This window comes from Rattus rattus, chromosome 5 (assembly GCF_011064425.1).
Source record: "Rattus rattus isolate New Zealand chromosome 5, Rrattus_CSIRO_v1, whole genome shotgun sequence".
NCBI classification, from domain to species: Eukaryota; Metazoa; Chordata; class Mammalia; order Rodentia; family Muridae; genus Rattus; species Rattus rattus.
In genome coordinates this window covers 39,805,781-39,832,909 of record NC_046158.1, presented here as the reverse complement: position 1 = coordinate 39,832,909, position 27,129 = coordinate 39,805,781, and the positions used below count along the sequence as shown (strand labels likewise).

At 34.7% G+C, this 27,129-nt stretch overlaps 1 protein-coding gene across 5 annotated transcripts in view; it reads right to left on the bottom strand.

Annotated features, from left to right (window-relative positions):
• Positions 1-27,129, bottom strand: part of Slc4a10 (solute carrier family 4 member 10) — a 279,408-nt gene that overhangs the window by 73,352 nt on the left and 178,927 nt on the right. For 2 of the 5 annotated variants that reach the window (XM_032903383.1, XM_032903382.1), the window contains exons 6-11: positions 21,588-21,776; positions 13,138-13,229; positions 12,137-12,226; positions 7,048-7,205; positions 4,079-4,166; positions 115-261 (exon numbers count right to left, since the gene is read on the bottom strand). In XM_032903383.1, the coding sequence (XP_032759274.1) occupies positions 115-261; positions 4,079-4,166; positions 7,048-7,205; positions 12,137-12,226; positions 13,138-13,229; positions 21,588-21,776 (764 nt within the window). The remainder of the gene's footprint in view (positions 1-114; positions 262-4,078; positions 4,167-7,047; positions 7,206-12,136; positions 12,227-13,137; positions 13,230-21,587; positions 21,777-27,129) is intronic. The other 3 variants (XM_032903381.1, XM_032903384.1, XM_032903385.1) reach the window with 3 other exon arrangements.

The window sequence follows — 27,129 nt, the reverse complement described above, 5'->3', positions numbered from 1 at the left end:
TATTTTTCCTTTAATGTAATAAATCATTTATGGGACATTGACTTATTTTAGGGAAATGAATTTAAAGAAAAACAATCTGTTAGAATTGTAATGGGTGTTTTTAAACATACTCACCTGGGAAGGAACATTTTTGGGAGGTTCTATTCGTATGCTTGGGTCCCATTCTCCAGGAGGAAGAACAGTAACCTGATCCAGAAACTCATCAATTCCTGACACCAAGTCATTGCGGTCTTTAGCTTTATAAGCAACATCATGAAACACCTACAGAAGAAAAAGCAGTGGCATATTATTCATATAATAAAATTGGCCATCCTACCAAAAGCAACACACAGATTAAACGCAATTGTCAAAACTACAACACAATTCTTCACAGACCTTGAAAAGGAAAACTTCAGCTTCATATGGGAAATACAAAAACCCCAGCTAGCCTAAATAATCCTGACTAATCAAAGAACTGTAGGAAGTATCATCATCTATCCCGAGTTCAAGGCGTGCTACGGAGCCATCATAATTAAAACAACATACTACTGGCATAGAAACAGACATGGTGAACAATGGAATCAAACAAGATGCAGACATAAATCCACCTGTGAACATGTGGAGTTTTTAATATAAAGAAGCTATAAACACACTGGGGGCAAAAGCTCAACCAACGATTGCTAGTCGAAGACTGCATGGCTGCATAAAAGCATCCAAATAGATACACACTTAACACCGTGCACTCAACTCCAAATGGACCAAAGGCCTCAACATAGAACAAAATACACTGAACCTGGTGGAAGAGGAAGTGGGCAGCCTTGACCCTGTTAGCACAGGTAAGGACTTTCTCAACAAAACACCATTAGCTCAGACACTGAGACTGAAGTTAATAAATGGGACTTTATGAACCAAAAGCTTCTGTATAAAAGGACACTGTCAATCAGAATAAAGTGGCAACCTACAAATTGGAAGACTTTCACCAACTCCCCACATCTTATAGGCGAATACCAAAAATATATAAAAGCTAAAACAAAAAGCAAAAAAAACCCTCTGGATATAAAACTGGATAACTGGATTTAAAATAGGGTACGATTCAAACAGAATCCTGAATAGAGAAACTCAAAAGCTGAGAAACACTAGAAGAAATACTCAGCATCCTTTCCATTAAGGAAATGCAAATTAAACGTACTTTGAGATCCCGTCTTACACTTGTCAGAATGGCTACGGTCACTAACTAAATGACAGCGCTTGCTGGCAAAGCTGTGGAGAAAGGAAACACTGCTTCACTGCTGGTGGGAAGGCAAACGTGTACAGGCACCATGGAAATGAGTGTGGGGGTTCCATGGGAAGAAGGGAATCTATCTACTTGAGGATCCAATTGTAACACTCTTGGTCATATATACACATATATGAAGGTGACCTAAACAAAATCACCAGGGAGGTAGAGCCACCCAACTGGACATCTCTTGTCACCAAATGAAGCTTCCAATCCTGGGATCTAATTGAGTTGTTGACCATGGGAATCCCCAAATACCCCAGACTTCTGCCAAGACATCGTTTTCTCCATAAACTGATGTAAAGGCTCTATTGCTGTCTTCTAGAGATGACAGAAAAGCTTCACACAAGGTACCTCAACAAGACCTGAAGAACAACAATACACTGCTAACATGGACGGGATATTTTATATCTTACAGAGTCAGACCCATAGACAAATAACCATGGCAACCAACAAATGCTGGAAATAGGAGAAAATGTCCTACCCAGGGATGAACCCACTAATTGGTTATCCAATATTAAGTGATCAGCCCTGAATTATATGCACACAAGGAGCCCTAAATGGACTCAGCAGGTTGTCATTGTCACTATTTCTAAGAACTAATTATTAATTACATAATGCCTATTTTACCTGTTTAAAGTCTGTTTTACTTGTTAAAATGATCTCTGAACATTTCTTCAGTAAATGTATGCCAAATCATTTATATGCAAGGGATATGGGAAAGAACAAACCTAAAAAACCCACACTTTAGTGAAGCTTACATTCTAGTGTGATGGGAGAGAAGACGAGTGTAAGTGACGATACATTTGGTGGACGATGGAAAGCATTATAGACAAGATACACCAGGAAAGTGAAGTGATGCTGCTTTTTAACGCAGTAATTAAGGGGCCTTTGGTAATTTCTTTTTACCAAGACCTTATGAATCCAAGCCTTATTGCTTTCAGGAACAAAAACATTCCAAACTAAGGGCCTGCAAATGTAGAGCATGCATGCCATGTTTGAAAAACAGTAAGGGTGGAATTCCTGAGATGTGAGCAGGAGAGGAGAGCTGAGGGGAAGGATCGGCATTGAAGATTTCTGTAGTTCATTGTAAACACTGACTGTGAATGAGATGGGAGGCCATTTGAGGGTTTTGAGCAGAAGAGGGATTTCTCTAACCACTGTATTACTAGCAAATGAAGCAAAGCAAAGGCAGAGCAGTAATCTGTATAACAGATTGGTGCAATGGTGGGACTCTGTGCTAACAGAAAAAACTAGATGATGGGAAACATAGACAGAGCTGTGTGGAAACACAGACACAGCCATGTGGAAAGGGAAACATGGCAGGATTCTGCACATAGTGCCTGAGTCTGACAGGTTCACTTATGGATGGAATGTGTGTGTGAAATGAGGAGGAGGAGTTAAGGATGACTTTGGGGTCCACTCGCATTCTTCCACTTGTTTCCCAAGTCAGTCTAAGGTCTTGGTAATATACCAATTCCCTTGACAACTTGTGCATTACCACTCTGGCCTCATTCTTCCTGAGCCTTTTTGTTTTAAATATTGTGAGTGATCCAGAAGTGTTCCCATCTCGAACCTTAGTCCTTGTTGATTGTTGGATCAAAAGTCCTCTCTTTAACTTAAAAGGCAACTCATGCCTCCTCTTTCTCCCTCCTCTGCTGTTGTGATTTCTTCTGTAACATGTATTTCCGTGTACGGTGTATTTAGCTTTGATGTCCCTCTATCTTTCAATAATTGATTCAATAAAAGAAAAATCTTTTGTCCGTATTTTTATCTACCATCTGCATAAGTGCTGAAATATAGTTCATATCTAATAAATACTTGAATAAATTAACAATCCACCATCTCCTCCCTCCAACTCTCTCCACATGCTTCCTCTCAAATTCAAGGCCTTTTTATAAAGTTTATTATTGTTACATGTATATACTGAATAACATTAGTGTATGAGCTCATTTAGCATTGCTTGTGTGTATATTTTCAGGGCTGACCACTTGGTACTGGACAACCAAAGTCAGCCCAGGGGAAGACTCTGTTTCTCTGTGTCTCTTTCTGTCTCCCCTCCCTTGTCTCTGTCTTGTTCTCTCCGTGTCTCTATTTCTGTTCCTCCTCCCTTGTCTCTGTCTCTGAATCTCTCTCTCCCCCTCCTTCCTTCCCCTACATCTCTTTCAGCCATCCTTAGCTGCCTGTAATTCTTTGTCAAGGGCTAGCACCCCTGAGATGACTTTCCATGTTAACATATTGCTTGGTGCTGTTCTTGTTCACGTCTTGTTTAATCAGCCACACTGTTAAGATGTCATAGATTCTGATTTTAAGGCCTTACATTTTTGAGATTATATCTCTTTTGAGAAGCTAATGACAGGTTTATATAATCCAAAATATATCTGCACGGTTTTTAACATAGAAATATATTTATATAATAGAGATCAGCAACCCCTTAAAATTCATCTACATCTCCACAAATAGACTAAAGATCCCAAGGTTAGGGATATGGAGAAATCTATCTGCCTGTCTGTCTGTCTGTCTATCTATCTATCTATCTATCTATCTATCTATCTATCTATCTATCTATCTACCTATCTACCTATCTATCTTCTATCTATCTCTATCTTGTTGGAATATGTACAGTTTACATGTACATATTATTATTATTATTATTGTTAATGTATACAGATACAGTTTTCTCAAAGAAAGTTGGTAGTGAAAACTTGGGAAAATGGGATTCAATACACATAAATAAAATTCCCAGAAAACTATCATGAAATAGACCTCCAAATTTAGTTGTGTCTTGTGAGGGAACTATTCTGTAGGAACATGAACAAATACCTCATCAGTCATTAAGGTTGCAATCGATCTGCCAATCTCATGGTACTGTTGACCCTTTCCCAGTGGTCCCAGAAGGATAAACAGAAATCTGTAATTAAGAAGAAAAAATTCAAGGTATAAATGTAGCAATAACCCCCTTGGAACAGAACTTCTCCCTTCAAAGTAATTAGACAAAATGAGGACTTTAATATAAGACTTTCTGCAGTTCATTATGACTTTGAAATGTTTTACAGTTGAGACTTCAGTGTAATATCCTCATGCAAAGGGAATGATGGGTTGGTTTTAACCCTAGGATTTCTCTTTTTAGCTGTCTATATAGCCTATGAATTTGGATTGCTTTTAACCCCAGGATTTCTCTTTTTAGCTGTCTATATAGCCTATGAATTAGTGCCAGGAATTTTAAAGATTATAAGTCCTTAGAAGAGGATGATGGGAAAGTTAAATCTGACTAGGAAGCAGAAATGCTCACTAGTACATAAAATGAAGACCGAGAAGAAAGGCAATACAGCATTGCACATTAAGGAAGAGCACATTATTAACATCTACATGCATTTTTATTGAACATAAAAACTGTTAGGACTTAAAAATGAGTTAGGCAGAAGAAAAAAGTATGAAAATTATAGTGTTTCATTTATGCTGCCATAGTATTTTATGGTATTCATTTGTTAAATGGTTTGTGTTACTAAGGATGAATAACTCTATCTGGTACAGTTTGTAGTTAGTATAATTCTATGCTTTCTTTAGCTGTAAATATTAGTGATTATATATGTTTTATATGAAGCATCTATTAGACAACCTTGAGGTTATATATGACATTAATTTTCTTTCAGTTATAATTGAACACATCAAATTCTGTTCTCTCTTAGTGCGTGCATGTGTGTCTGTGTTTTTCTGTGTGTCTGTCTGTGTGCCTGTGTGGATGTGCATGTGAGTGCATGTGTGTGTGCATGTTTTTGCATGTGTGCCTGTGTGTGCATATGAGTATGTGTGTGTTTGTGAGTGATTGGGTCCATGTTTGGGATGTGTGTGCATGTGCTTCTATGTGTGTATGTGCATGTGTGTGCTTCTCTGTGTGTGGTATGTGTATATGTGTGTATATGTATGCATGGGTTCATGTGTGTGTGTGTGAGTGTGTGTGTAATATATAAAAAACAAGAATAGGTGAATGTAGTGTCAGAGGTTTTATCAACTATATTACTTTTGAAAATTTTCTAACCTGTGAGTATCTTGCTATTTTTAAATTTTCTACTGCATGTGCTATTTATAAAGCCCTAAAACGTATTTTCTGACATTTATTGTATAATGCCTTTATAATCATGTCATACCTTTTACCTCCTAAGAAAGGATAATTGGGGTTTACAGATAGTTTTCTTTATTCTTCACTTCTTTATTCTAATCTTCTTTCATTTTTCACCTTTCCTACAAAATAGCTTTTCTTTTGAATCTCTCCCTACAGAGTGGCTCTATAGTGACTCGAATTTTTCTTCATTGTCTCTAATTCTTTGCTGAATCAGTAAGAAAGAGGTCACTAAAGCCTGAGACTTTTCAAAGGGAAGATGTATAACCTTATCATGGCTATAGTCTACCCCTGGGAATTTTTCTTTTCTTTGAAATACAGAAACCGTGAGTGTGATAAACAGACTGCATTTACTCATGTGTATCCAAATTCCTTCGTTAGTGGTGAAATGTGAGTATCCAACTGAATGGGAATTTTAAACTGCTCAGGTATCTCTGCAATTAATAAACATGACACATGAAATTGGAATCCCAGATTTTTAAAAACTCTTAGTAGCCTATAGTTTACATGTAGAAATATATAACCTTATTCGCACAATTATATTCTATTTTAATATACACAGCTTATCTTCTCAGTTTTTAGTTAAAAGCTGGCATATATTACAGTAACCTTGAAATAGGATAAATAGAAATTTACTTCTATAACCTTAATGGTAACTAGGTTTCCTACTCGGACCAAGGCAGTCATGTGCTACATGTCTCATTGCTACTCTCGTCAACAGGGTCCTTACAGAATGAGGCTTCTCCTGCTTCTACTTTTCCCTATTTCCTGAAAAACTTATCTGTAACCAAACTGTGGTATGATATGTGTCATGTTTTGAGTTATAGTCAAAGTTTCATAGAAGAAAATGATTTTCCAAACCCATTAGACACAGCATCCACACTTCTCAACTCTTTTAATGTCCCTTAGCGAATGGGCTCTCCTGTGGTCAGACAGTCAGGTGTGCATGAGAATCAGGAGAGTTGGCAGCAGGAGAGAAGGAAAGGCAATTCCCAGGTAAACAGTAAGAACCTAGCATGACAAAGTCAATATTCTATTTTCTGTTTTCTCTTCCCTCAGCTTTATTCACAAGAACCCTTATCTATAAGACATGAGTAAATAACAATAGAACTCAGTTTGTTTTAACATTACCTATTATTTTCAATGCATAGTTAAATAGAAAAAGTTCAGATAAACAAATTAATCTTGACCTTTTAACCAGAATCAACCACTTTCATCATATGACTGACTACCAATGAGTCTTCAGATCATGGGAATTGAAGACCCACTGTCCTAGGGCTGAAGCTTGAGGTATTTGGTCCCATATAAGCTATTTCCATGAGTTGAAGGCCTAACCAAACAAAGCCATGGTTTCCCTGGAAACCATCATCCTCTTGATTGGAACTACACATATATAAGATCCTCTTTCTTGAACACACAGTTCAATATAATCTTTGATAAACTGTAAAATTAAACTTTATAGATGGGGAGCATGCCTGAAATGAAATATGAATTTCTAGAAGGACAAGGAAGGTTAGACTAATTTTTAAAGCACTCCCCATGCTTATAAGCAAGAAACAGTAAGTTTGTGGATACAACACTCATTTCTAATCAAGCGAAAATTGTATTAAAATATTGCCATTACCTAAAATAAATAATTCCATAAACATGAAAAATGCTTGACTACTTTTACCTGCTTGGGATTGGAACTTCAGCCAGTCCTTGGAGCAAGACGGCTGGAGACAACCTGACAAAAGCAACCACAGTTCTGTCTAGAAACTCCAGTTCTCCTACCAAGATGTTTGAAGCCTCAGCACCCGGAGGAATCTTTTTCATAAAATGAAGATCAACCTGAGAGCATCACAAGTAAATATTTTAATCATGAAAAATTACAATGTTAATAAATTTAATATTTTAGAATAGACTAATTTTATACATTTCAACTAATATTCAAATATGTCTACTTTAAAGTAAATATATTTTTTATAGTATAATATGGCTTTTAGCATTTGTTTTTATTTAATTATATTATGTTCTTCATATAGTATAGTTGGCCTGACAAATTTCTGTTTACATAATTCTCCATATAACTGAGATATAACAGCATAGAGAAAAATTGGTTAAAAGCATTTAGAATTACTGCTGATCCATAGGTGAATTTCTACTATGAAATGCCTGTGATTTAAATGAATGAAAATAAAACAAAAAGGACCACTAAAAGGAGGAAATGCTAAGACTAAAGGGTGATGTCTGAAAATGCATGAAGAATAGTCTTTAAATACAAATTATTTTTATGCACGAAGCAGCAATGAAAATGAAGCAGTGACTTTAAAGTAAAATTTGCACGGCCTATTTCTTGTGTCTAACTCATTTGGGTTGCTTTTTATGGAACACTGTTTTAGGGACTAGGAGTTTATCTGCCCTAGTAATTTTTATGCCATTATGTTAATGAAATCAGGACCAAGGCTCAAAGTGGGAATAAGCGAGAGAGAGAGAGAGAGAGAGAGAGAGAGAGAGAGAGAGAGAGAGAGAGAGAGAGAGTTCTGCTTTGTATCAATGAGTCTAAGATGTTTTTAGACCAGTTAATTTTTTTGAAGTCTTAAAAATTAGAAAGTACTATTCCAAGGAGTTTTAAATTAATAAAATGTTTAAATGTAACTCTTATGGACATAAGTAACATTATACAAATGGAGAGAGTTATATTTAAGAATATATGCACATATATCATTTAATAATGAAAAATAAATGAATTTGAAAGGCAGCAAAATGGGGTATATGGTAGGGCTTGGAGGAAAAAAGGAAATGGGGGAAATGATATAATCTCAAAAATAAAAGAATTTCTAAAACTAGGGCATTAGTACAACTATTTAAAGATATGTATTAAACTATATGTAAGATATGGCTGTTAACAAAACAGTACCTGTAGCTATATTTCTATAAAAGGATTAGATATAGTTGTTTATATAGCTGTAAGAGTAAATCAGTTACCTAGCATGTGGCCAGCTCTAGATACCATTTCTAATACTGAAAAATAACATAACTTAAAAAAATATAGCATTCTGTTAATAGTGTAGTCATATTTCTATCTTAAAGGATAGAATCCTTTATGAAATTAAATGTATGTGTAGATAAAATATTTCACAACTATTATAAGCCACAAGTTCCACCACTTGTACTCTTCAGATATACAAATATGAGTTCCTGAGGTATGTGTGATGACTATTACATGCCATGTATTTTGGCTTTTCTTCTTTTAGAATCTAACCTTTTGTTTCATAGATAAGCAAGGTTCATTCAAGGCTTTTATTGTACACTTAAAATGCTTAAATTAGCAATGTTTACACTTTTGCTATAATTGCCCATAAAAGATTCCAGGAAACAGATAAAAGATTTTCTATATTCCATATGTGTTAGGATGTTCGTTTTTGTTGTAAATGTGCATGTGTGTGGTAAATGCATATGTCTGCATTGTGTAAGTGTATGCATGTGTGAATGCCAGAAGTTAATGTCGTTTATCTGGCTTCATCCAGCTTTTAAAATGAAGGTCTCTTAAGCCAAGAGCTCACTGGTTCCTCGGGTCTACCTGTTCAGTTTGCTTCGGGGATCCCTTGTCTCTGTACACTGAGCATCAGGTTTATAGGGGCGCTATCCAGATTGCCTGGCAGTTATGTGGGTGCTAGGACTCTGAACATAACCCTCAGATTTCAGCAGTCCATTTCACTGCTCTGAGGGCTCTGAGAAATCCATAATAAAGTTTTACAAAGTTTTCTAAGCTCAAAAGAAATAAATAATCTTATCAAGATTAAAAGTTAGGATCTACTATTAATGCAATGGAACAAAATTTAAGTAGAGGCCTGTGATATGGCTCAGGCATTTGCTGCCAAGTTTAAGACCTGAGTTTGAGCCCTAGAACCCAAATGGTGTAAGAAGATAACTGACCCCTGCATCCTCTCCTCTAATCTTCGCATATACACTATAGCATACAGATGTACACACATGAGTGCACACACACACACAAACACAGATGTAATAAAATTGTTAATTTAAAAAATAAAATAATACAATTTGTAATTAATATAAAATTTATTGGTAATGCTTGAAGTATAAATTCTACCTAGAATACTGTGATCAATTCATTTATTGTTCAACAACTATCAGTCTTGGCTATTAAAATCTTTACCTCAGAGAAGGTACAAATACAGAATTAACTTCTTTAAATTGGAATTAGGTTGGATCGAGGATGGCATAGCATATGAAAGAGTTTAATTTACAAAAACAACCCCTGTGATCATTATCTATGATTTTAGAAGGTACATTAAACCAAATATATAATTGATATCTATTACCAAAAAAGCTATGCATAATCTATTTCAAGATCAGTAAGTTTATATTTTCATTTTAAATGTAATAAATTATACTCATGTATCTGTGGTCAGTCATTATATTGCATTCATTATGTTGTATTATTCCTGAATGAGATATGGGTTTTGAGAAGGTGGAAGATTTTGTAATACATTAATCACTTTCATATTTTCAGATTAAATTATACCTGGAATAGTCTTATACTTTATATTTACATTAGATCTCAGTTTATAAAGAATCTCATTTAGCAATATATCCACTTTTTATTAAAACAGAAAATTACATTTAAGAATCACAAATTTAATCTTGCATAAATTCATAGCTACTTAAAAGATGAGTTGAGGGTCTAGGTCATAATGTATTTTTAAGAAAATCCTTTAATGGATTCAAACAGTTGAAACGAAAACAGAGGAACCCTGGAAGTTTCCAGTGCTTTGTAGAGAACCTTGAGAGTGTCAAGATACATTTTGGGAGTTCTGGATTTATACCATATTTCTAGGCTCTGTGGGCCCCACTGTTATGCCAAGAAGGGAATGATGCCTGATTCTAGCTATTTGGGACTTAAAATGCTGATGAAAATAGTTCATCTCTAGGCAACAAGATGGGGGAGAAGACCACAGTGGAGCTGGAACTGCCTGCCCAAGGCACACACTTGAAGTTGGAGGATGAGGACATGGACATTCACAGAGAAAGTTCAAATCTTAAGACTACTATCGAAGGCCTGGAAGTTAATAGAGGTTCTTCCCCAGCAAATGGTGTCCAGCACTGAAATCTTCAGCAGGATTCGATTTTTGCCTAAGTGAGACAACTAAGGTTCCTTACTCCTAATATGCTTCACGCCGAACAGAAAGATAGGAAAATGCACGAGATGGTAGGTGGGGAACTATGGGACATTTGTAATGTCCGTTTAGGACCGTTTGTAATAAACAGTCACTGTTGACGTCCAGCAGCCATTGCTACCATGCTAAACAACAAAGAGGTTCACAGTGTGTTAAAGCACCAAATTTTTGAAGGCGTAAGTGAAAGAGCTATAATCTGATGCAATGGGTTATATTAGTTCATTACTTAATTTAATAAGCTGATGGGCCTCATCACTGTATAGAGTAAAATTGTGTAGATTAAGGGTTGATAGAACACAGGATCAAGTTACATAAAATGAAAAAGAACTTTTTTAATATCTCAATTTCAACTGAGATTTATGATCCACGTAACAAGACTTAAAATATTGAAATAGACACAGTAATGTGGAGATTGGCTAAATTTTAATAAATCCACCAGCAACCTAAAATCACCAGGTTAAAGACATTTTAACTTGCATACTTTCCAAATTTGGCACTGCGAACTGTTTCCAAGGCGATGGATACAAGAACTCTTTCCAAACTCCACCTCTCTGTTCTACGGGGTTATAAAACTACAAATGTTTCTTGTTTTGGTTTGTAACTCTAAAACTAAGCACTTAAATTATTTAGAACTTTTTCAGATCCCTTCAAAAAAATCTAAGTCAAGCACTACAGAAGACCCAGTGGAGAGCAGCACATTAAGTCTGGGGTGGAATTTGTCTTGGCACTACCATTCCCAATCTTAAGACAGCAGCCATTTTCCTTGCATAGCCTTGCTCAGTGCTCTAACAGGCCCTAATACCATTAAGTCTTTACAGCAGAACAATAAATATTTATTACACTTGCTTTAGGAGATGATAATGCTGCAGTTAGGGAGAGTCTCCAGAAATAGTAACAGATAGATGTTAGACATTTAGCATTCAAGTTTGCATGCCCTTTCTCAAAAGATACGTTCTTTCCACTGAACAATGCTATGGAGAAAACATGGAGGGATGCAGATGACTGGCTCAAGCTCCTCCATTAAATAGCCCAGAACATGAAAATGCAACAATACAGGAAAGAATTAAAGGGTAGAAATTTTACTTTTCACATTTATGTAATTCTAATTGTTAGGGGCCTAGGGATGAGACTACTGTCCTTAAATGGCAATCTTTATTTCTCTTTAACGAAGATCAATTAATTTTGAAGACCATGAATGAAGATAGGTCAACAAAAACATCAAAATGAAATGGAAATATAGACCACGATGTATAAGAAGATTTTTAAGTTTAAAGGTAATTTATCTACATAATTTAAAAATCACCGTTCTTAAAAAATGTCAACTATTCCATTGTCAATTTTTATGTCATCACTTTTAAGATATTGTTTTGAATTAAGAACAGCAGAAATTAAATTTATGGCAGTTTGTGACAGATTTATTATAACTTGCAGATGAATGATGAGGTAATGCGTTAAAAATATAACTCTTAGAGTGGCAGATGGAACACATTTAAACTGGTTTAATATTTGAATTGCATGCCTACATACAGTGAAATGAGCTTTGAACTACTGTAGAAGTAGAGCCCGCCCACGTGCCCTCACCTCTCTCTCCTGCTGGTGTGGTGGTCCTTTGTCAAGCCTTTGTTTCATCCCACATGGACTAGTATGCCCTTTTTGCTGGCCTCCCAGTCCCTGCACGCATAATTAACATACTTAAGCTCATACATCATGCTCCCACAAGAGGCTCCAGGCAGCAGAGGGAAAGCATGCACATAACTAGGGCTAGCTAGGGTGTATAGCATCCCTGGAAGCTAAAACAGGTCCAAGAAGCTGACTTCTGTCAATCCTTTCAGAACTTTGAATTAGATTACTTCCTCAGACTGAAGACCATTCCTACTGCCTCCCATTATTGCTAGTGCTAAGAGCATTATCAAAATATTTATCAGCCACTCAGTTAAAAGGATGTGGTTCAACATCCTTATTCTTGATCAATATTGAAAGTCTTCTGTTCTATTCAATGGTTGCTATGCCATAGCTACTGTAGCGCATATAAAAAGTCGGGAACATATTAACCAAAATCCCTTCATTTTGCTAACTCATTATTTTCTCAGTATAAATTTAAACAAATTATTTCATTTAGATCAAATGCAACTTGAAGTAGCTTTCACCATAATAAACCTTCTATATGTTTTTATTCAAAGTTCTGCTAATTTTACCTTTGAGGGTTTCCTTCACTGACTTTCCCCAAATACAATGATAGAGACTTATATCAAAGACTTGTTTTTCTACAAGTAACGGGAAGGTGATTTTGATGGAGGGAATCTAGCACATGTTTTTATACAACAGAATAAGCTCCTTACAATGTTCACTTGTCTATTCTACTGCAAGGGTTACTCTGAGTGGCTACATCCAAAAGATTCTCAAAATTTACACTTCTGTTTTCTCAAACAGGCAAAGCCCTGCGTGTAGACTGAACTCTGACACTTGTCTATAACAATTTCAGGCTTCAGCTAAGAAAGCAAATAGAGGCATGCAAATGTGTCCACAGGTAGCAGTTTTACTAGGGACTTAGCAGCTTCCTTAGTGGAGGAGAGGGCACTTACCTTGCTGAAGTCTACGGTGCTGTTTTCCCTGCTGACGTCATTTTTATTTTCAGCACAGGCTGGAGCAGACTGAGGAGAAACGACCTGACCTGCTAAAAGAGATTGTTATTGCAGAACACAGACAACTACTTATAGTGGGTGAAATGTGAACTCCAATTTAACCAAACTCAGTAGAAACTTTAACAAGCTTATGCTGTAAGCATGAATGTTCAATTAAATGGAACTATATCAATACAAAGATTATCAGTTACAGATAGAAATGGGAGAAATCAATCAAGAACATTTAAGCCAATTATCAATTTAAAACACTAAATGGTTAATCTCTTTGAAAAGGTGCCTACAAAATTTAATTAAATTTAACCATAAACTACTATTTTATTTCTAAATATAAATAAAAATGAATTGCATATATTTTAAAAGACCTAACTTTCAAACTCTGAAGAATTTTTGACAATATAAAAAAGGATGGATACTGGTAAGTCTTCAAAATATTTTTCATTCTATTACGTTTAAAAATCCAGATCACTGTGTTCTTTAGCAATGAAAGTTAAAAATGGAGCTTATTAGAAACACATGTGATTTTGTGCCTATACCTATTCAGTTACATAAGCTCTGCTATTTATCTATTATGGAAGAAATGGTCACTAAACCAGCGCTGCACTGGTGTTTCATGAACGTTACTGAAATTACAATTATGATGTGGGTCTCTCCCTTGTATGCAAGGTGAGGTTAGTTTGCAGGATCACATGGGGTGTGACAGTGACCAGAAGACATTAAGTTCCATCACTTACTATGTAACAGCCCTAAATACGCCACAGTTGGCTGTAAATTATGATTAACCCACTTTGCTCAGCCTACCCTCTGACCATGTTTTTACTTTTGCTGTGAAGTGGGTAATGTCAATACAGTGTTGAAGCTGTGACTATTTTTGCATTTTTAACTCAGTGGCTTCAAAATCTGTGTTTTACATTCATGGATCTCACACATGGGACCTACTCTCTGTGCCTACCTTTTCTCTCTACATGATGCCATTTCAGTTTTAATCAGAATTCAACTTCATCTCCCCCCCGCCCCGGATCCTGCCAATTCTGAACTTCTCTAACTCTCTTAAATGGTGTCGGAATTTTTTACTTCAATTTTTTGCTGATCAACAAAGATGATTAAAACCAAAATTACTTAGTTTACATGCTCATATAATTTCACTGCTTAGACTTGTAAGTCTGACAGTCAGAGATCATCTGTTAATAGATAACATTTTCTGGATTAAAATCACTTTGTTAGAAAGGAATAGATTTAATACTCTAAAATTTAAGTATTTTTCTGCTTCCATCAAAACAGAAAAACAATGAATTTTGTGAAGGTAAAGATCTAATGACTTTTTAAAGTGAGTTCACCTCAAACCATGGACACAGATTCTCAATTTTGAGTACATAGTTCAGGGCAATGAATACTCTTCAAGGGAAGTCAGACAAACTTTACATTCTCCCATCTCTACCTGCAACGCACAGCTACAACTGAATTGTTCATCAGCAGCCATTCAATTTACTGTTCTCAAAATAATAACTGTTATTTTTAAAAAGCCTTTACATAATGCATTTGTGCTACTAACAGATGTCTTCAATCCCCAGTTTCACAACATTTCTCCATAATTGCATGAGTTGGAACATTAGCTATATTTAAACCTAAATTTATTAGATGTTCTGTAAAATTAAGTGGTAAGACTCATGTTAAGAAAAATTAAATAAAATATATATGTTTTCTTATAATTATTTATGCCATGTAGTCAGCAGCTACATGAAATATCACTTACATAATGCTGTAAGAAAACACATAAAAAGAGTCAACCCAATACAAAACCAACTTTGATGAGATTGAATCAGATAGCAAATATGCTAGAAGTTATAATTTGAAAAATCTGGTTTTTCTTTCATATATATATATATTGCGAGTTTTGGATAATTGTAATAAATATATCTGGAAATTTACTCTTCTATACTACTCATGTTTTAAGAATTAAAAGTATAAAATATTACCTTCTAAAACTGATAATCAGAAAGTGAATTAAGAACTACAGTCTGAATATTTTAAGTGATTTCAATAATGACCTAGTTTTGAATGTCAAGTAAGAAGCACACTGGATGACAATAAGAGCTGTGTATTTCAAGAGTACAGACAAGTTCAGAGAACCTGCAGAGAGGGAAGAATGTGCACTACAGTGCAGCCATCCTCTGTATAGGTATGGAAACCACACGTATTTGTATCTTCTATACTTTAGAAAATGCATGACAGTATTTGTCACATCTAAAGTCCCTCAAAGTTTAAATAGGATTTAAAATCTGAATTTAGAATCATTTAGAAGTGCTTCTTCTAAAACTATACATTAAATTATTAAATAACTCCTTATTAAATAAGGAGTTTTGACAACTTTGTAGGGCACAGAAAATATGTGGGTTTAAGAATTAAGTTTAAAAGGTTAGCTTGTGTTATTTAGGGAAAAATTACAACGCTTTAAATAACTCTTATATATTTTGTTATATACATGAGGCTAAAATGCATGCATTGTAACAGTCCACAGAACCACCAGATTCCTCAGACCGTAGAATAGCTCTCATAATGTGCTGTCTACTATAACTCCTGGCTTGAAGTCTACTTAATTCAAGTATCACCACTTGCAAGAAGATGATGGGCTTAGATTTCAAAACACACTTCATGGACTCAAAGATTGTCACATAAAACAGATGGTCAAATATAGAGAAGGATATTTCTAATACAATTTCTATAAGAAAAAATGTCATTTATAAAATGACAATTTTTAGGCACAGTGACTATTTTCTAAAAGAATAGAAAAGAGTTTGCAAGGATATTTTCCTCTTGAAGGGAAAAATATAAAAAATTTAGAAATAAATCCTTACATATTTAGAAACTTTGCAAGTATATTATTAGTTTATGATAACTTTTCTAATTACTTACAAACAAGCAGTTTTCCCTGTTTCTTTCTCATTCCTACAACATGAGCACTGGTAAATGCTTAGATAAAAATTCATATAATCAAATGATAGTGAAAACTTACATTGCCTGAACTATTAAAATATGTAAATCTTAAGGCATGAAAATGCCATGAAGAAACATTTAACTTAGTAATTTTATTAGATTTCATGAAAATTATTCAAAACCTGATTAAAGTCTATAACTATTTAAATGTAAATATTTGAGAAATATAACACCATCCTTTTTTATTCAAGATTTAAGTTTATTTATACTATTACTTTATCTGTTAAATATATGGTTCTTTATTTTTAATAAAAATTAATTTGTTTTATTTTATTATAGATGAATTAAAGTGTAGAGTGTATTGCATGTATATTAGCACCTGTTTGATTTTCTTTGAATCGTATTTGAGGCTTTACATATAGCTCTTTCCTATCTGTAAACTTTGTGAATGCATGACATAAAATAAGTTTTACATTTTTTTACCTGGCCTAAATCAAATCGTTAGATAGTTTATTTCCTTCATATGTCATTCTTTATTACTGGTTAATCCAACATAAATCCTGTGCAGTAGAAGGAAACTGGGGTGAAGACATGGAGGTACAGTACTATTATCCTAGAGTCCAAGCTGGATGGTTACACTACCTCAGAACCTTCAACGCATTTAGATACCCAAAGGGTAGGAGATGAGGGAGGTACAGAGATGAGATGAGCCTGTTAGAGACAGACACAAGACAGCAAAATGAAGAAATATAGAGATGAATGACAAAGTTACATATATGTGCAACAATACATTTTATGGAAATAGAGAACATGGAGAAAGAGATAAATCTTTAGGAAATTAGGATTAGGTGAGCTAAGCTTCAAAAATGGAAAGAGTATTCATGCCATTAATTGTTGAAATTTGATATGCCTCAAAATAATTAGTTTCAAATAAAAATTAAAACCTTAAACATGTTATCTTAGAAATATATTTGTTCTTAAAATGTAGTCTATTTTTCATAGCTCAATGACAATACAGCCTCTAAATATATACACAAACCATGTTAATAATTAACATAATTTCAATTTTCTTTTAACAGTAGAATTGTTCACATTTTCATATATAGGAATCTCTTAATGTGCTTTCTCTTAAGCAACATTAAGAAGTAATATTCTAGCTTTCTCCTTTCAAGGTAGATTGTTATGAGGAATAAATACTACATACTATATTATTTACAATAATACAGTGCTTTATAAATAAAGTGAATATCTAAACACATAAAGGCATCATGTATCTGGTAATAAAACTGCAGCATTATAAGAAAAGTAACTTTAAGGCAGTAAAACAAATTAAAAACCACAAAGAAATATCATTAACCATACATCTGTGTATACTACAGGAAGGGCTTCAACCTACCCAGGTCAGATACTCAACGCATAGCCCATCTAAGTGTTCTTCACTTAAGACTCTCAACAGTAAATTAGAAGAAATTAGCAGAAGCTCTTTAACTATTTTTATGTTATAAATAAAAATGAGAACTGGAAATTATTCTAACTAGGAGGGAGAAAAGGTAGGAAGTAGGAGAAGAAATAGAGATTAGTGGTAATGAATGGGGGTGTGAAGATACCCTATGCTACAGAAGCCATGAGCCCCAAGAATTATCAAAAATATGTAATCAGAAAATTACAGAATTGCAATGTAAGCCACTCCATGTGTACAGGAATGCGTGACAGAAATGACAAATAGAAGCATTAATGTAGTTTAGTTTCTTGATCATCTAACTCAAGTCACATTTGTGTTTGAAATGTGTTTCTAGAATCAAGAAATGACTTGAATAGTCTTGATATTTTCATTTCAGTATTCTTTTCAGGGTTCTAATGTCAAAGTAAATACAATTTTCTATTATTTTTTGCCATTGTTTTGCCAAATGTAACTGTCACTTTCTATTGAAACATCAGAATCAGTCATTTAATTCTCACAGTTTTGATGCTTAATGAAAAGTGAAAGTTAAACACAGCATGGTGGCATTAAAAATGCATGGTGAATCCATAGCATCTTGCATCTTAACCCTGAGGATAATGTGCAGAATACCAAAAATATTTACATACATACATACATATATACATCAGAGAATTTGTAGGTAAGATTGAAAAAAAAATCACAAATCGCTAAAGAAAAGTAACAGACAGAAAATGTGGAGTGGGAAAAAAGAGAAAGAAAATATATTATTTTTTTATGTAACATATAAAACAAAGAAGACTTGCATTTGAAATGCAGTATCTGGATGTTTAATCCTTGAGAGAACAAGTAACATATCCAAGAGCAGTCAGTTAAGGAAACAGAAACTTCATTCTAAATGTTACTTAGATTTCTTTATGTAAATATCACTTCATTTTTTTAAGGACATTTCAAATTTTTGATCCTAAAACAAAAACACACTAAACAAAGGTAGATAATTTGTTTCTATATCTTTGCTTCTTTTAAAGAAAGCTTGTTCTGTTGTCAAGTTTTTTAGAAAACCCTCTATTAATTTTAATTTTACAGTGTTAAAAAAGGAAAAGTCCATTTTTCTGAGTAAAAATGTTTTGCTCGAGTGTTTTCTTTTTTAATAAAAAGACTATTACATTTATGCTTTTGCATGGTAGGATTCCATTGCATCCCCCTTTACTCTTACACCATAAAAATTAAGTCTCTATCCATGTTTTGAAACAGAATGTCAATTCTGTATTTATGCTTTTGAGTTCCAATTTCTCTGTTTATCTCGTTTGTCAGTTTATAGAGTGCACGAGTAGATTGAGAGCCTGAGTAGTAAAGGTCTTTCGCACTTTTTTCACTTGTGGGTAGGAGCCTTACTTCTAAATTGCTGAGGTCTATACACATTTTCAGACTTCTCAGAACACATAATTATGTAAAGTGTGTGAGGAAGCAAAACAGAGTCATGAGGAGGCGTTGGAAGCCCAGGCCTAGAAAGCACTGCTGACAGGATGCTGCACAACAATACTTAATTGGATATATGAATCTTATTATGAGTGCCTCCAAGTGTCTATTACCCTAACACATGCCCTGGAAAGATTTGTATGTGTTCATGTAAAGGTTGACTGTACAGATGGCAACAGAATTACTCAGATTCTAGCTTTTAGAAAAACTAAGCCACAGCTAAAACAAAGGTACTCTCTGTGATGCTGTGTCACTGCATCTGCATGTGGACCTGTGATTCACAGCTGTGCTTCTGTCCTCTCTCCTTAGGGTAGTGGAAGTTTCAAAGTCAGCAGTGAGTATAGGTCTGCACATGACAAATAGGGTCAGGTCAGTAAATTCCACCTCTTCTTTCCTTTCCCTAAAGTGTATCAAACATTTCAAATACAAACACTATTCTCAGTGAAAACTGAAGTAAAGACTATAGAAATGCACCAACGTATGAGGACTAGCTGTTTCAGTAACACAGTTTGGTCTACACCTTCTTGTCTGATGTCGGAAAAAGTACTGAGACGAAGACTGTTTATTTGTCCAAAATTTTTCCAAAATTTCTGGAAATTAAAACATGGAATATTTTAAAAAGATTTTTAAGAATCAAGAAAACTTAAAACACCCATAAAAATTACTAAATCTCTAGATTGGTTTGCACTGTTAAAGCAATAGCTTCAACAGCATGGTCTCCCTTTCCCTAGGCAGAGGCCAGAACTTATCGTAAGTTTGTCTCTCCAGGGGTTTTCCTCTTAAAATCTAATAAAATTGTCCTCAAGTTTCCCTTTAAAAAGTAAACCCTACATTTATATCTCAAATTATAAAATCTTCAATTTCACATTAATATATACATTTTAAATCAAACTATAATTTTGAATATGAATTAATCTAAATATAGTATTTGTCTCAGCGTTAGTTCTACATTTTGAATAGTCACTTGAAACTACTAACGTAAGTGGGTATTCGCCATGGCATACATAGGACACTTCCATAAACACGCGTCTATGCTTTATACCAGTGCTTTACTGTCTGTCACGGACAGCTTCTATGTTCATTTCCATGTGTGTGAATTATTAAAAATTAAAAACAAAAATTCAGCTGCCTTTGTTGGCTTTATAGTGTGTAATCACTGGATAACACATTCTCATACAGACAGACACCCAATGTAGAAACACGAAGCAACACAGACAAGAGTTGAGAATACCAAAGGGTAACAGAGTAGGAACAAGAGGAATAGGCCTTCTAGTATAAGAAAAGGGAGAACTCTGTCTACCCAGTCACAGGGATTTCAACGAAAGATACACCTCTTTCATAGTACCTAGATAGAAAACAAATATTCCAGTTGTGACTTTTCAATTAGAAATATATCATTCATTACTATTCAGCATTAAATCCTGAGACTTAATGTATTTCATGACTTTAAGATACACTGAAACAAATTGAACTATTCATTGAAGTATTTCTTTTGTTTCTGTACATTTGACTCAGTAGTATGAAAATCCCTCACAATGCAGAGTCTAAAGGAAACTTATCTTCATGTATTTGTAAAGTATATCTGAAATGTTTGAAAAGGGAAGAAAATCACAGAAATATGTTGTTCTGTCAGTCCATGTAACTGTGGTCAATTTTGCATAAGTCAGGTTTTCTAAAAAATCATTTGAAAATATTCTTACTTTTTTTGATTTTTTAAATCAACATCTTATTGCTAGACTGATCATGAACATTCTATGTACTTGAGGTTAACCTTGAACTTTCTGCAGCTTCTACCTAAACTCTGAAAGTGTAAGTGTGAGTGTGTCCCGCTTACCTAGTGCGGCAGATAAAACGCGAGACACTGCACACTAACAAGCATTCTACTGACTGGACTACATTCCTGCCACTAAGTTTTGTTTTAGAACTCAGAAGCATTTATAGCTGATACAAGAATAACAAATTCATAATATCTTTATGATAACGTCATTTTCCTTTATGAAGCTATGATAACAAAAACTGAAGCAATTTCCCGATGTAAATGATGAATGACTAAATTCATCCAAGGAGAAAACAGAAGAGCAGGGTTACTAGGAAGTCATCCTGCTCACGTATGCCGTGAAGATGTGGCGGGGGCTCCCTGCACACAGAGACGCTGCAGTGTAAAGAGCACTGTGCTCTTTTATTATCCGTAATAAAATCTGTTGACCATGGCCAAGATGGGAAAACCTTTTTCTACAAAATAGATGACTTAATTAGAAGGCCACTACAATTAGAAATGGTTTATTTGACTCTTTCTATAAGCTTTTCTAAAAACAAGTTTTTTGATAAAATTTAATGATAAAATAAGACCAATATACAGTGTATTTTTGTGTATATATTATATGTAATATCTATGTATATATACATATATATGCACACACAAATGGAAACAATTCTATTAAAACAATATTAATTTCAATAAACAATTTTCAGATAAAAGGTTTTAAGTACTAGAAAGAATTTAATGCCTATGGTCCTATAGTAGATACGAAAGAGCACTTACCATTTTTATCCATGGAATTTGGCTCTGATTGTTTCTTGCCAATATCAGCAAAAGATCGGACGATAGGAATCCTGTTAGTGAGCTTTTTCTGACTCTGGTGATGATGCTGCTTCATCAGGGCTTCGTGGACCCTGTGGCGCACGTCCTCATTCAGCTGGCCTGAGCTGACCTGCTGGTCAAGGACCATATCTGAAACAGGGAGATGATGAGAGCACAGCTTTTCTGTTTACAATAGACACTCTGAATGCTAATGATATTAAAGTAGAAGGCATTCTTTTGGCTATCTCAAGGTAAGATATAAAAGTCTATCATTTATAGGATTGCTATAGGGAAAAACGAATTTTCATTATAGATCACTTAATTTTGAAAATAACTTATTTTTCTAAACATACTCAATGTATTAAACAAAAAGTTATGCTATTCATCAAACGGATTCAGATGATTATAATAGAAAAAGTTATATTAAAGTCTGTATCTGTTTCTCTCTCTTTTTGTCTCTGTCGTTGTCTAACTCTCTGTGTGTGTCTCTCCATCTTTCTGTCTGTCTGTCTCTCCCTCTCTCTCTCTCACACACACACCTTTACATGACATAGCACATAGGTTTGTCTTCTTTTTAATTAGTGGAGTCTTCCTACACCCAAAGTTTAAAACAGTATCAACTGGTTACAAAGTTCAGGTTTATACCTTTCAGTAATAGAAAAAGTAAATCACCCTAACTTAACCGAGTCCCTCTTTGCAACCCAGGTGAACTTCAAACTTCATTACACTACAAATTTCTCAGCCACCCAAGAACACAAATTACAGATGTGCACTAGCTGCACACTTGACATCACACACATGTGTTAGTGCGGTTTTTCTATGACTCTCTAGTGAAGAAGAATTTTCTTGATTCTTCTAAGTGGGGTTAGAAGCTATCCACCATTTACAGAGTAAACAAGCACTTCATGTGTTACAAATTCATCTCCTTTCCCAACAGTGCCCATAGAATGTGTTTGATAACAAAGAACTATAACTCTAAAACGTAGAAGGAAAGAATTCAGAAGATTGAACTTCGTGCATTGACATTTTTCACACAGTATCAAGCATGCTAATGAAATAAATAGCAGGGAAGGGCCTTTGAAGTTTCTTAATAATGTATTATCACCATACCAAGTTTCAATATTTCTAGTCTGCTTTCAGATTGTCAATAGTAACTTGAACTGTTTTTCGAGAGGACAAATTATATAGAGCAAACCCCAGTGACCTGTCTCCTGCCAACACCTTCAGTGCATTGCAGGCATCAACACCAGCCAACTTTCACCATATAAAACTCAGTTTTCTGTTTGGTACAAAATGGAAATGGACAATGGAGATGACTTGGGTCACTCTACAACGCTTCAGCTGTGTGACCGTGCAAAGCTGAGTAAGTGACGGGTTCTCACTTGAGGGGTGGGAGCAGCAACATGTGCATCAGGTTTGCAGCTAGGACAGTAATCCAAGGCCTCAAAGCACTCATTAGAAGACTGAAGCCCATCAGTAGGTAACTTCCCAGTACACGGTTTTCTCTGCATGTTCCACTAAGTAGGGCATAGTTCTCTGAAATTTGTGAAGGCTTCAGTATTCTCACGGTATAGTAGATATTAAGTTGAGTTTGTCAATAACAGAAAGTGCAAATCACCTTAGATAAACTGACTCATCTGATTGACTTGCAGAAGAGGAAACACAAAATGAGGCTGCTTCCCGTTCCATTTCCCTGTGGTGCTGTATGCTTCCTCTTGTGGATGTGCACTTTGGGCACAGTCTCATTTCCTTTGTGGTGTAAGGAGGCTGCCAGCAGGAACAAGGAAATATCCTTGCTCTTATCCAGAGGAAATGGATTAACCTTTGGTCACTTCCTTTTATGAAAGGTTCATTTTTCACCTGGCATAGAACACTTCTACTTGTGACTGATATGAACCTATCACTGTCAGCAGAAATGGGATTCCTACAGCTTTTTGGACAGAATAAGAATTGAATTAATTAGCCTCAATTTTTCTGCCATGAGCCTGATAATAAATGATTTCTGTCACAACTACCCAACTCTGCCTTTGAACTATATTAAAACTTCCTAAAGATTACTGAAATTTGAGTTTCATACAATCTTTCCATTATAAAAAGATTTTTCTTTTTTCATTTCAGTCATGTGAAATGTCCCAAGTCACAGCTCAAAAGGCCTACACGACTAGGCAGCAATCCATACTTAAAACGAGGAATATAATTTGCTCTGTCACTTTCTGTTCACAATGGGAAGGAGTTAAAAATGAATATTTGGGAGTGGTAATGATGCATGTGAGTACTTAGAAGTCATCCATTACAATGAAAAGTCCCATTCAATTCTGAAAAGTGCATGGCATTAAACAATGTCATGCAAATTCATGTTTCAGGTTTTTGGAGATCAGTAATTATGACATCTATGAATTAAAACAAAATAAAGGAACTAAAGAACTGTCATCTTATTATATTACTTTGAAAACTTGCTGTGACCAAAAATGTATATAAAATATGTATTTACATACAATAGTTCAAGTTATAAGAAAGTTATTGAAATACCAATATGACACACTTTTTAGGCAGAGCTAGAAATAGGATATTAAGACCCCTGTTCAGTATGCTAAACAGAGCCTAAACTGATCATATAAAAACCATACATGTTATAATGTTATTACTAGAATTCTACTGCGCCACAGTCACAGGAGCACTACAAAATCCCCTAATGTCTACCTTTATATTACATAGAGGTAGACATTTATTTCAGGCAGATACATAGGAGAAAGTAAACAGGGTTTAAAAAGTACTCATCCATTCATTAGCCACACAAAACCAGTCCATACATCTAAGGCACGAGCACACTACAGACTGTATTAGTGAATGAGGAAGGCTCCTCTTCCTGCTTATCAATAAAGCATACTGAGTGAGTGAACACCAAAGGCGTGAACATGACTCAGTCCTCACCTACGCTGTTCTCTTCCCCACAGTAATCCTTCTCTTCATTAACTAGAAACATAGGAAGGAATCATGAGCCGTGGTGGCTTTAGGCCCAAAGTCAAGCCCGCACATCTCAGCAGGCAATGGTGCCTAACACAGTGAGCTTGCCAAAGCTCTATGCCAAGATCTTGTAAAGAAAAGAAGCAAGAAGGGAAAAGATAAATAGAGCACATTGTTCCGACTTAAAGCATCTACAAGACCTTTCAGTGCTGTGTAAAAAGGCTTGAGGATGGAAGTCATTTTTTCATCAGGTAATTAGGTAATTGCTTTAGTATAATCAACTTATCATGATCACAAAGAATCCTAAGAAACCATATGTTTTGAAAAAACTATATAAGTCTCTGTCTTCTTCAAATTTCCCATGTAAGTGCTCTCTGAGAACTCGTGGTCTTAACTTTCAAAGAGACAAGAGCAGGAGTTGGGAATATGAAGTGGCAGGTTCTCCTTGGCTGCCAACGCTGACAGCACACACAGCACAACACTTAACGTTTATATGCTAAGTTTTGCCATAATATTAAGTTGGTCTTAGAGCTTTGTTTTGCTTTTAACAGCATCTCACCATGCATCTCTGGCTGGCCTGGAACTTACTGTGTAGGCCTGGCTGGCCTCAAACTCACAGAGACCTGACCGCCTATGCTAGGATTAAAGGTATGTGCCTGGCATGAACCTGATTGCAAGTAATGCATTCTCAGACCAGTCTAAAGTTTGTATTCGGTGGAGCCAGTTATTAAATTCATCCTTCAGTGAAAAAGTTTAAGTGACAAAAGTTGCTTTAATCAGTTGTGAGCTATGATTGATTATTTGTCCATGATACTAACTTTAGCTTGATTTTAATTTCTTTCTAACTTTCATTGACAGAATCAGGATAAAGTATTCACACTTCAAAGAGAATATTTCCATTTTTAATCTTTATAATGCTGGTTTTAAAGAGATTAGTACAGACCATAAATTGCCTACAATGTATATAAATATAAGTAGGAAACACTTTCAACATAATTAATCTCTGCGCCAGAATAAATCATGGTAAGAAATTTTATACCTAGAGATTTGTGGATTTGAAAAGGTTAAGTAATATTTTGAGGGATAGAGTTTGGATTTATGGAGTTCCCTGAAACACAGGGAAATAGATATGTTTTAAATTAACTTCATCCAGAAGAAAATCCTACTTTAATTATACCAGAAATTCTTGACAGGCCTGCCAGATAAAAATGGGATTTTGTGCTGCTAAATCTAACAAAATCTCTTTAAGGAGTTATGAGAGTCTTAAAAAATAAAAAATCTGATGAAAAAAACAAAACAAAAACCAGTGACGTACATTATTTTACCACTTCAAACAATATCTGGTTCCTTTACAAAGAAATCTCTAGAAAGAACTGATTCTGGAGACTTTATACAGTCCTGAAATGACAGGATCCAAGATATAGAATCCTTAAGGACAAATAAACTTTTTTTTTAGAAAATAGACACTAGCTATTAATATATGTACATAGATTTTGATTTTGTAAAATAGAGAAATAACTGGTAAGAAAATTTACTAGTTTTTAAATCATCATAATCATGAACAAAACCAACTTTATGATTACAGGTTAATTCGAAGAAACTATTTCCTTATCTGCAAATATCACCTTTAAGGGAAAATAGCCTCCATCCTACATTTAAAGATTACTATAACAGTAAGATAAAATGATAGATAAGAACAAATTGTAAAGTTTAGGAGACATAAATATGCAAGCATATTTATTTATTTATTTAATATAATAAAATTACATGATCACAACATGAATAAACATAAAATGGAAATAAGATATTCAATGAAATTTTAATGAAGGCTGGAGTAAATATCTTTTATATTAAACTCAAGTTGCAATTACAAATCTTTTATTCACAATCTTTTATTCATTGGGAAATGAGGTCAAAGTAGTCAACATAATTATGTACAGAACCTATATGTTTCTGTATGTACAGAATCTATATGTTTCTGTCTACTGCTCACTCTGAACTACTGTTATAGCCCGAATGGCACTGTACTACGTGCTCTACACCAAAAATGGAGCATTCAAGTGCGACTACTTCCAGTCAAACAAACAGACAGACAGACTAGAAAACAACAAGGAATAAAAAGCCTTTTGGTGTATTGAGCCTCATGAACTACTTTCGTTGCAAGAATAGACTCAGAAAATGCAGTTGTGGAGAACTAGACTGAACACAGCTCCTCTTCACTGAGTCTACTGAGCTGAGACAAAGAAAGGCAGCAGAGATAGGAAAAAAGGCAACTAATCAATCAAAAGTTAACCTACTGGACACTTTCTGCTCAGAGTAACTTTCTAAGGAAAATATTAGAAATCACATTCTTTAAGAAAGTTAAATAAAATCATAAAAGGTATGTTCTGGGGTCAGCGTTGTAAGAGAACTTAACAGATACATTTCATATAGCAAGTACAAAACTTATTTTCATTAATCAATTTTCAAAGCTAATTTGGTCACTTAATCCAGGTAAACGAACTCCTTGGGGGAGATCTTTAACTATAAAGATTAGTTT